Here is an 11,619-nt window from a genome sequence, read left to right on the forward strand (position 1 = left end):
GATCGACTTATTAGAAAGAAAATATTTATTTGCATCTATAATTTTATTTAAGATGTAGAGATTATAACGCTTACGCTCGTTGATATTATCACACATCTTAGGTTTTTCCTTTTCAAATAAGTCAAATTTTTTTTGAGAGTATTGTGAAATTTAAGGTTTGATAAACAAAACTTTTTGTGTTTTTGGTCGGTATGTAAATTGAGTAAATTGCAACTTATCTCAAAATTTAATATCCACAAGTATACTCAACTCCTACAAAACATAAAAAGAGAATTTAATTGAAATGATCTCATATTAAATTCAAAATCCAAGTGTAGTTTATTAGCTTTTCTCCTAAACCTTGGATCTTTATATAAAAAAATTTTGTGTGTTTTATTTACTTATCTTATTTGATAATACTATCTTGATTCTTGATTTTCACATTCAATTGCTTAATTTATTGGTTACATAAGTCCCTGTTGTCTTCACAATTTCTTTTAGCGAACTAACGTTTTTTACTGATTAAAAACAAAATTAATTTACTTACTGATAGGAATAAATTTTCACTAATTCAAACTGAAAAGCTAATTTTTTTTCCTAATTACTACCTCCAATACACCACAAACGCTGATTATGATGTTGACTTTCTTTTTGTTCCTTCGTAGGCGAATGCCGTCGTCCATCCGATTTACTGTAATTTTCGCTTTGTCGTTTTATCTAATACTTTGTGGAAAGTTGTAAAAATGCTTCAAATTTGCTTTTGTTCACTGACTTTAACGTATAACCTTTTTTTTTTCTTTTTCTCCGATTAGAGTATTCAAGAGTTCATGCTTACCTTCGTAATCAAAAGTTTATACTTCCTCCGTTTCTAAATAAGTGCAACATAGAGAAGTGGCACACAGACCAAGGAATCTAGAGAGAGAAAGTTGGGGACCACTTTAGAAGAGAGATTAGGCAATTTAATTAAATAAAACTCTGAACTAATTGCACCAGCAACTTTATACCCCACCACTTTCCACATGCCATCCACCGCAACAATGTCACCATCGAGTCACCGGACCATCGCCGGAAAATCTCTTCCCCCTCCCCCCACGTACCCCTGCCCACCAAATACCGTTGTTGTGAAAATCTACCCGTCGCAAAACACCCTATCTTCCCTCCCCCACCCCCGAAACCAACACTCCAGATGGAGAGAGAAAAACACAGAAGAACCACATAATCGAAACATAGCCAGGTTGAAGCAATGATGGAGAGAGAAAAATCGATCATTCTATGGCAAAGAGATAAATCTAGAATCCAAATATGAGGGTAGCGATCGAGAATTGAAGGTAAGTTCTTTAGGTTTCTTCGATGTTCTTCGAGGTTTTAGATTTTAGGGTATTGCGACGTTCTTTAAGGTTTTAGGTTTTAGGGTTCTTTGATTTAGAATCGAGATTGTAGTTGTTGTCGTTGAGGTCATGGAGGACGATGAAGATGATTTCTTTGCTTAGTAAATTGAAGAGATTAGTTTCCACCATTATTGATCTTTGCTTCTTCATTTTGAGAGAGAGGATTGGCGTGGTGGTTAGTGGTGGTGCCGGGTTGGCGGTGGTTGCATTGGTGGTTGTAGAAGGTTGGTGGTGGTCGGGATGGTGGTGGTTGTAGGTTGGTGGTGGTCAGGTTGGTGGTGGTGGCAGGTTGGTGGTGCAGAAGGAGGTTGGGTGGGTTGAGTGAGGAAGAGGGGGTTGGATGGGTTGAGTTGAGGAGAGAGAGGGGTTGGGTGGGTTGTTTAATTAATGTTGTTTAAATTGGTTAATGATAAATTAATTAAGTTGTTGAGGAAATTAAGTAGTGGCATTTTTGTAAATAAAAGGAAATTTTTTTCCATTTTGAGCTATGTTGCACTTATTGTGACATTTACTAAAATGGGAAATGTTGCACTTATTTAGAAACGGAGGAAGTATTTTATAGTGTATACTTACTAATACTCGACATTCAACCAAACGACCACTTACCCAAGTAAAGACTACATAAAAATATAGAATGTTGCATGGGAGACCAACATCAAGTCATCGGCACCGCCATGTGTGAGGATTGGATAATAATTGTGACTCACCTAGAATAAGTTGCCCTGGTAGTATATATATACTTAAGTACTCCCTCCGTCCTTTATTTATTTATCCGTTTTGATTTTTCACATTTATCAATATAAAACTTTGAGTAATAATATCTCTAATTATGTATTTGTAAAAATTATAAAAATTTGATATTTCGAAACTACATATTGAGATGAATCAAACGATATCCCGCATGATTATATTTTTCCTTACATATAAAGCACAAATGATGGTCAAAATAACAATGATAAATAGTGTTATAAGTCAAACTGAGTAAACTAATAAAGGACGGAGAGCGTATTTTGTAGACCTATGTAGAAATATGCCTTGAATCATTGTGCATCGAAGTTGTTCGACAAAATGCGTCAAAGAACGTCTTCGGGGTTCCGCCCGATCGGGCCCGCAACGAGAGAAGAAACTGAAGTGAAAGAAGCTTTCGCCCGATGGCATCGGGCCTCTTCGCCCGATCGGGTGAAGTACCGAATTACGACTCGGGCGACTTCGCCCGACCGGGCGCGCAACGAAACTGGGGAGGAAGTAAAATATCGTCCGATCGGGCGGGTTCGCCCGACCCGATCGGGCGGCTGCCCGGTTAACGCGTTTTCACGTTTTTCTGACGGGATATAAATACTCTGTTTATATTCTAGGGTTTCTTACTACGAAATACATTCTTTTCTCTCTGTAATCTGTTCTTCTCATATAATAAAATATTCTCTCTCTCTCTGCCGTGGATGTAGCCAAATTGGTGAACCACGTAAATCTGTTGTCTGTTTTTATCGTTTTTTGCATTCATAATTTGTTTCTCTCTCACGTCCGTTATAACAAATTGGTATCAAGAGCTTTGGTGATCGATCTGTGTGAGAAAGATGTCTGGGATGAATGTCAAAATTGATAAATTTACTGGGAGGAATAGTTTTAGTCTGTGGCAAATCAAGATGCGGGCTTTACTGAAGCAACAGGGGTTGTGGGCACCGTTGGCCAAGAAGGCAACGGATTCGTTACCGCTGAGATGGAAATTCTGGAGGAGAAAGCACATTCAACAATTATGTTGTGTCTGTCTGACGACATAATTACTGAAGTTGCGGAGCAGGACATGCTGCTGGTCTGTGGTTGCAGTTAGAGAGTTGTACATGACGAAATCTCTAACCAACAAGTTGCTTTTGAAGCAACGTCTGTTCAGCCTGCGTATGCAGGAAGGTACGTCTTTAAGAGATCATTTAGATAAATTAAATACCATCTTACTAGATCTGCGAAATATTGATGTTAAAGTAGATGATGAGGATGCTGCTTTAATTCTGTTGGTATCTTTGCCTATGTCATATGAGAATTTTGTGGATTCATTATTGTTGGTAAAGATAGTCTGTCGTTAGAAGAAGTAAGATCTGCTCTGCATACTAGAGAAGTCCGTCACCAGGCTTCTGGGTCTAGTACAGAAAATCAGGCATCTGGATTAGTAGTTACTGGAGGGAAGGGACAAAAGAAATCTGGTAAAAAGAAAACGAACTTTAAAAATTCGAATTCTAAGGGTCCTAAAACTACTGATATCTGTAATTACTGTAAGGAGAAGGGGCATTGGAAGAATGAGTGTCCTAAGAAAAAGAAACAGCAGGATAAAAGTGAAGGTTCTGCTGCTTTGGCAGAAACTGGAGGTGATTCTGAGGAAGATCTGGCCCTAGTAGTTAATAGCCAGTCACATTGTAGGGATGTGTGGGTTCTTGATTCTGGGGCATCGTATCATATTAGTCCATGCAGGGAGTGGTTTTCAACTTACAAGCAGATAGATGGAGGCAATGTTTCTATGGCTAACAGTGCTGCCTGCAAAGTAGTTGGGATAGGCTCTATAAGGGTGAGGACTCATGATGGTACACTCTGTACCTTGAACGAAGTTAGGCATGTTCCATTAATGACAAAGAATCTGATATCTCTGAGTCTTCTAGATAGTAAGGGGTTCAGTTTTCAAGGTGAAGGTGGAGCTATGAGTGTCTACAAGGGTTCAAAGGTGGTTCTGAAAGGTATTAAAGTTGGTACCTTATATATTCTTCAGGGGTCTACTATGACAGATTCTGCTGCTGTTGCATCATCTGAGATTCACAAGGAGGAGTTGACCAAGTTGTGGCATATGAGACTTGGGCACATGGGTGAAAGAGGGATGCAAATTCTGTCAAAAAGGGATCTTCTATGTGGGCACAAGGTGCAGAGCCTAGAGTTTTGTGAACACTGTGTGTTTGGGAAGCTTCATCGCAGCAAGTTTCCAAAGGCGGTTCATACAACTAAAGGTACACTTGATTATATTCACTCTGATTGTTGGGGACCTTCCCGAGTTGCATCTATTGGAGGTCACAGGTATTTTGTGTCTATGATTGATGATTATTCAAGAATGACTTGGGTGATTATGATGAAGCATAAAAGTGATGCTTTCAAGAATTTCAAACAGTGGAAGGTTTTAGTGGAAAATCAAGTTGAAAGGAAGATCAAAAGGCTGCGAACTGATAATGGTCTGGAGTTCTGTTGGTCTGAGTTCGATGAGTTCTGCAAAAATGAAGGGATTGCTCGCCATCATACTGTTAGAAACACGCCACAACAGAATGGAGTTGCAGAACGCATGAATCAGACACTTCTGGAGAGGGCAAGGTGCATGCTCTCAAATGCTGGGATGGCTAGGAGGTTTTGGGCAGAAGCTGTAAGCACAGCTTGCTATCTGATCAATCGGGGACCCCATACAGGTATTGACTGCAAGACACCTTATGAGGTGTGGTCTGGTAAGCCTGCAGATTACTCTTTGTTGAGAATTTTTGGTTCTACTGTCTATTATCATGTAAATGAGGGAAAATTAGAACCTAGAGCTAAGAAGGGTAGATTTGTGGTTTTGGGATTGGGTTAAGGGCTATAGAGTATGGTCACCTTCTGAAAATCGTGTCATACTTAGTAGGAATGTAATATTTGATGAAAATTCCATGCTTAACCCTTCTGTAAAGTCTACTGTGGTGTCCGTCAGTGGAGATGTTGATAAACAGGTGGAGCTGCAAGTCACTCAGGCTGAGAGTGAATCACAGCACCAAGGTGGAGAAGATCAACATGAAGAAGAGCCATCTGAAATTCATCAACCAAGCATAGCACTTGATAGAGCTAGAAGAGTTGGTGTGGGGCCTCCAAAGAGGTATGGTTTTGAAGATATGGTGGCCTATGCACTTCAGGTTGCTGAGGAGGTGGAGGTTGAAAATCATGAGCCATCCACCTATAAGGAAGCTGTTTCTGGAAGTGAGTCTACTTTATGGCTTGCTGCAATGGGAGATGAGATGGAGTCTCTCGATAAAAATCAGACTTGGGAGTTAGTTAAACGTCCTAAGGAAAGGAAGATTGTGACATGCAAATGGGTCTTCAAGAAGAAAGAGGGGTCTTCACCTACTGAGGGGGTTAATATAAAGCTCGGGTTGTTGCAAGAGGGTTCACACAAAGGGAAGGGGTAGATTATAATGAGATTTTCTCACCAGTAGTCAGACATACTTCCATCAGGGTGCTACTAGCAATGGTTGCACATCAGGATCTTGAACTTGAGCAACTAGATGTGAAAACAGCTTTCCTACATGGGGAGTTGGAAGAAGAGATTTATATGACACAACCAGATGGGTTCCAAGTTCCGGGAAAAGAAGACTATGTTTGCAGATTGAAGAAGTCCTTGTATGGGCTAAAGCAGTCTCCTAGGCAGTGGTATAAGCGGTTTGACAGCTACATGATTGAGTTGGGCTACAACGAGTGAGTATGATTGTGTGTGTACCATAACAAGTTGAGTGATGGTTCTTTCATATATCTGGTTCTGTATGTAGATGATATGCTTATAGCTGCTAAGGCTAAGTCTGATATTCAGAGGTTAAGGGTCTTCTCAGTGCTGAGTTTGAGATGAAAGATTTGGGTGCTGCAAAGAAGATTTTGGGGATGGAGATCTATAGGGAAAGAAGTCAGAAGAAACTTTTCTTATCTCAGAAAGGTTATATTCAGAAGATTCTATCAAGGTTTGGCATGACAACTGCAAAGCCTATAGACACTCCAAGTGCTTCAAATAATCATTTGTCTGTGGCTTTTGCACCCAAAACTGCTGAGGAGAAGGAGTACATGAGTCGGGTTCCTTATGCTAGTGCAGTAGGGAGTTTGATGTACGCTATGGTTTGCACTAGGCCGGATCTTGCACATGCAGTCAGTGTAGTTAGTAGGTTCATGGGTGATCCTGGTAAGGAGCATTGGCAGGCAGTCAAGAGGATTTTTAGGTACCTAAGAGGTACTTCTGATGTTGGTCTCATTTATGGGAATGATACCCAGTGTTTAGTCACTGGTTATTCGGATTCTGATTATGCTGGAGATGTTGACAGTAGGAGGTCAATGACTGGTTATGTATTTACTCTTGGTGGTTCTGTCGTTAGTTGGAAGGCAACTTTGCAGGCTACAGTTACTTTGTCTACTACTGAAGCAGAGTACATGGCATTGACAGCAGCTGCTAAAGAGGGAATATGGCTAAAGGGACTAGTTAGTGATCTTGGGTTGCATCATGATCAGGCTACTGTTTACTGTGACAGTCTGAGTGCAATATGTTTAGCTAAGGATCAAGTCCATCATGAGAGGACTAAACATATTGATGTGAGATACCATTTCCTAAGGAGTGAGACTAGGATTAAGGTGAAAAGGAATGGAACTGCTGATAATCCTGCTGAATGTTCACCAAGCCGGTTCCGCAGAGTAAGTTTCAACATTGTTTGGACTTACTCAATGTTCGTGATTGTTAATTGCCCACCTTGGGCAATTCTGGGGTCCTTAAGGACTAATCTGGTCTGGTTGTCTTTTGGGACAAATCTGGTGTTTGGGAGATTCTGGGCGTTGTGATCAATGCATCTGTTTTTGGGTTATTATGAGAGGATTCAAGTCAAGGTGGAGATTTGTAGAAATATGCCTTGAATCATTGTGCATCGAAGTGTTCGACAAAATGCGTCAAAAACGTCTTCGGGTCCGCCCGATCGGGTCGGGCAGGCCGCCCGATCGGGCCCGCAACGAGAGAAGAAACTGAAGTGAAAGAAGCTTTCGCCCGATGCATCGGCTCTTCGCCCGATCGGGCGAAGTACCGAATTACGACTCGGGCGACTTCGCCCGACCGGGCGCGCAACGAAACTAAATAAAATGCGGGGGGTTCCGCCCGATCGGGCGGCTGCCCGGTTAACGCGTTTTCGCGTTTTTCTGACGCGGATATAAATACTCTGTTTATATTCTAGGGTTTCTTACTACGAAATACATTCTTTTCTCTCTGTAATCTGTTCTTCTCATATAATAAAATATTCTCTCTCTCTGCCGTGGATGTAGCCAAATTGGTGAACCACGTAAATCTGTTGTCTGTTTTTATCGTTTTTTGCATTCATAATTTGTTTCTCTCTCACGTCCGTTATAACAACCTAAATGAATACAAAGACCTAACTATCCTTAGGTATAGAATTATTTTATTTTATTTTTTTTGGGCCCCCATTCGGGGACCCGTGATAAGATGAATAATACTCTAATAGAATACAATATAGAAAGCCTATACAAGATACTTCAAAATTTTAGTTAGTATAAAGTATATTAAACTACCATCAGCCCATCAAGAGTCAAGACAACCAGTCACCAAAATTGTGTTTGCTATTTTGTCAAGGAAACATCAAATTTCCGCGGAAAAAAGAAAAAGAAAACCTAACTTAAGCATGAAAACACTATCAGTCCTACTGTACGGATTATTTAATCTAAAGATGATTTATATACATTTATGCATCAATCAACAAATAACGAATTAGCAATCCCTCTAAATACTACTAACAATAAATTTCATCGAAGTCTATATTGAAAAACACGGTTATACCAAATTGAATGAAGAATCATATGAAACAAATCATACTTAACAGGTTTAGGGTGCCACAAGAAATGCTGCTGTACCTTCTTAACCCTCATATGCATTCGAAAAAAGGTCTTCTCGGGGATTGAAAGAAGGATGTTCTTCAGATTTGGGATATCCTTTTCGGCCACAAACACAGCAAAGGACTCCCAATTTAAAGTCTCGAAAAAAGGAGGAATGAAGTTATCAGATATGATCACAGGGACACATTCATAGAAGATAGCCTCGACTACTCGTGGACTATTGACTTCATATCCTCTAGGACAGATACAATACTTGCTGCTTTTCATGTAGTTGATGTAGTTTTTGTTGTCCTTGGAACGAGGCAGTTTGCCAAATATTTGCATGTCGGGATCATGATTATTGCCCCAATGTTGTAAGAGAATTGGACGGAGGTAACCATGCATGTTTCCAGCATAGAAAGCCAAGGTTTGCCTTTTCGAAGGAGGTTTTCCGCCTATATCTTTTAGAGGATTTCGTGCTTTCCGTACAAATGTCTCGGGGAGAGACACATCCTTGCCAAATTGGAAATGTTCTTTGACGTCAGCGTTACATAAAGCTCTTATGCAATTAGCCATGGAACGTCTTGTTTCAGCTGGAGCCTATAAGGCAAGACAATAAAAATGATCAGACGATAGTCTTAAAGCTAGGATATATGTCCACACTTAAAGAGTATAAATGTCAACAAATTAACAGAAATACTTAGTTGCAACATTTAGTTGGGAACTGAGACCTTAAATATTTCACTAATTATATACATGATGATGGTCCCATGAGAACCCCCCTATGGTAACCACCTTATGATGCGAACCATATTATAGCTGTCGATCTAAATAATTGAATGGCAGAGATCTCGCGTGACGCAGACTAAAACTGCTAACTCATGTAAGATCTATGTAGATTTGTGTAATTTCAAAGAATATGAACTTTTTATAATTTTAGGAGACGACCCTGATCCATCTTAGTTCCCACAGCACTTGTATACTGTACACCCAGTCGGTGTGTGGTCCAAATGAGCCAGAGCTTGACAGTTGACACACGCGTGCCACCATCAGTGTATCCAGCTACTCCTGTGTGATCAGTATATCTAGTATTGTCTGTGTGAATTATAGTCTCTATAAACAAATTTAGAGTCAACTAATCTCAAAATGGCATGGGCATTAGATTTCTTAAGCCAAAATGGAACAATACAGGATGTCCTGCATTTTCCCTTTTTCTGTTTGACAATTGAATTGGCACTTTGGCAGTAGCAACAACTCATGACTGACATAAAGCAGACTATAATTCTAAATTAGTTATAAAGCTTGAGATAAGCAGCCGTACCCAATCATGGCAGGCAACAAGGAAGTGATCTGAGCCCTCAGTTCTGTTCCAAAAGGGATACTTCGACGAAATCAAGTCTACATAGTCCTTTAAATGTTGTATCAGGTTTTTGTGGCTATGTGAATTGGGCACGTACAAAGTCTCCTCCAACTGCCGAGAGCTGAAAGGAATGTAAAAGAGGTGTGCTTCCTTGGGTCGTTTGGTGACAAAATGCTTGTTTGCTTCCATCAATTTCATAAACCATCCTTCCGAAGCATAAATTCCCTCAAGTGGTGGCCGGTGGAATATTCGCCTGTCTCCTTCCTTGTAGATGTATACTCTAAGCATTTGCTCCATTAATTCATAGCTCCTGTAGAAGTTCCATATAGTTGTTGAAATTATTATACATCACTATTAGCAATATACTCACATTCAAGAAGCATTAGAGGTCTATAGATGTATGGCGTTGTAAGTTGTAACAAAAACTTACCATAATAGGTGAGTTGTTAGAATAATATTTCTATAGAATTGGTGGACCAAGCAAAACAAATTTCAAGTCCAAAATTTTTCTTGAACTAGATTTTGCATGTCCAATGACTATATAGAAATAAGTTAAACAACTAAATTATGCAGGTTGCAGTGAAAAGATATCCTGGAGTTAAATTAGCAACAAAGCTTTTAGATATGTTGCCAATAAACTTTTTCTTAATTTTTGTGAAAATTGATAAGAAGAAGAAATTTTCGCTCCATCAAAATTTTGCAACAGGCCAAGCCCCGATCCTCCCGCCCACCGCCCACCAAAAAGAAAAGAAAATAAAAGATTGGCATATAGGCATTACCTCTTGAACATGCTTGCATTACGATACAATGGAGCATAGAGCCCATCATTCAAGAGAGGTGCATTCTCGATCAATTGTTTTGCCAGTACTAATTCTTCATCCGCTTTAGATGGCCATCGTGGTATCTAAAATCAATTGGATAAATCACTAATTAGCAAAGATAAATAGACCTCTTTGCACAGCATACATATTCAAATAACACTACATAGTACATACCATTGTGGGAGGTAATTTATAATTTTGGATCAACAACTCACTCATATCTGACAGCGTAAGAACCTCATTTTCAAGAACCTTGGACCTTGGCTTCTCTGCTGAAACATGATCAACTAAAGGCGGCGGTGGGCCCGGTGGCAAATCAGTAGTTGCTGAAGTGGAGTTAAGTTCGATACTTATATTAGAAGCTACATCATGTGATAAAACTACCGGTGATGGTGCAACTGCAGGTGCCACTAGGTCCAATACGAAATCCTCATTTTGCATTGGTGGAAAGGCAGAGTCGTTGAACAAAGAAAGAGTATCAGTATTAGCATTGCCTTTTTGATCTTCATTAACTCTCACCAAAGAGGTGTTCTTCCCTTGAGATACAGTACTTGTATTAAACGCACTCGATGAGCTTACATTGCTTAATGAAACAGAATCTGATGTTGAGTTCACGTTGAAAAAGCTACGAGACTTTTGCTCAGGAACTTCACCTCGAGAAAATATGGACCACAAGCCAGCATTACCCTTCGGAAGTTCGATGCGTTGGAGCAGTAAAACAGTTACAAACACCAAAGCAATTAGCCAAAGCAACCTTCTAGTTTCCACTTGAAATGATTTAAGCAGCTCAAATCCCATATTTTGTAAAGCTCAGGCAAAAATTCATGCCCAAGAAATGAAGTAGCAAATTTCAGCACTGGATATATATATCGAATTCCGCATAAGAATTCTCGGTTGTGTTTTACAATGAGAGGGAGTTCATCATGCTGCTGAATATCTGGAAAAATCATACTGTCAGGCTTAATGAAGACATTGGAAAACTGGTTGTGCATGTGTGTGGGTGAACGAGCCTTAACAACTCTTTAATTAATTCTTCTCATACATCAAGCCAGTACAAGTTTGTTGTTTTTTGGTAGATCTAGATGGGGCACATGATTTAATGCAACTCTGCATACTTCTCCAAATAAAATAATTATCTAAACAATGTCTACTTAATTTCAACCCAGGAGTAATATTTTAAGGATAAATCTTAACGTAATCTTAAGGATTATGTTCTATAAGAAACTTAGAAATAGCTAGAGATGCTAGATGTTTAATACCATCACCTATAGAAAAGATTAATATAACGGCTCTGTTTGGCATTACTAATTGAAAATAAACTGAAACTGATAAGTTAACTGAAACTAATAAGATAAAGCTGAAACTGATAAGGTGCTGAAACTGATTAGATAAATGATTAGTTAATTAAGTTGATAAATAATTTTAGCAAAATTAATTGTTGTCAAAATTTTGGAAA

General features: G+C 39.3%; 1 protein-coding gene across 1 annotated transcript; it reads right to left on the reverse strand.

Annotated features, from left to right (window-relative positions):
* Positions 1 to 7,712: 7,712 nt before the first annotated feature.
* Positions 7,713 to 11,397, reverse strand: LOC104885348 (probable glycosyltransferase At3g07620). Its single transcript, XM_048639762.2, has 4 exons — positions 10,338 to 11,397; positions 10,122 to 10,246; positions 9,304 to 9,652; positions 7,713 to 8,582 (listed from the first exon to the last, which is right to left on the reverse strand). Exons 1-4 carry the CDS (start codon positions 10,959 to 10,961, stop codon positions 7,914 to 7,916), a joined length of 1,767 nt encoding a protein of 588 aa, XP_048495719.1. The 5' UTR covers positions 10,962 to 11,397; the 3' UTR covers positions 7,713 to 7,913.
* Between the last annotated feature and the right edge of the window lie 222 nt (positions 11,398 to 11,619).

The sequence above is a fragment of the Beta vulgaris genome, chromosome 2, assembly GCF_026745355.1.
Source record: "Beta vulgaris subsp. vulgaris cultivar EL10 chromosome 2, EL10.2, whole genome shotgun sequence".
Classification (NCBI taxonomy): domain Eukaryota; kingdom Viridiplantae; phylum Streptophyta; class Magnoliopsida; order Caryophyllales; family Amaranthaceae; genus Beta; species Beta vulgaris.

Bases quoted from the DNA above. Each gene is read 5' to 3' on its own strand.
- LOC104885348 (XM_048639762.2), bottom strand. From the start codon at position 10,961: ATGGGATTTGAGCTGCTTAAATCATTTCAAGTGGAAACTAGAAGGTTG. The intron at 10,247-10,337 runs GTATGTACTATG...AATTGATTTTAG, and splicing joins ATAAATTACCTCCCACAATG to ATACCACGATGGCCATCTAA. The intron at 9,653-10,121 runs GTAATGCCTATA...GAACTTCTACAG, and splicing joins AATGCAAGCATGTTCAAGAG to GAGCTATGAATTAATGGAGC.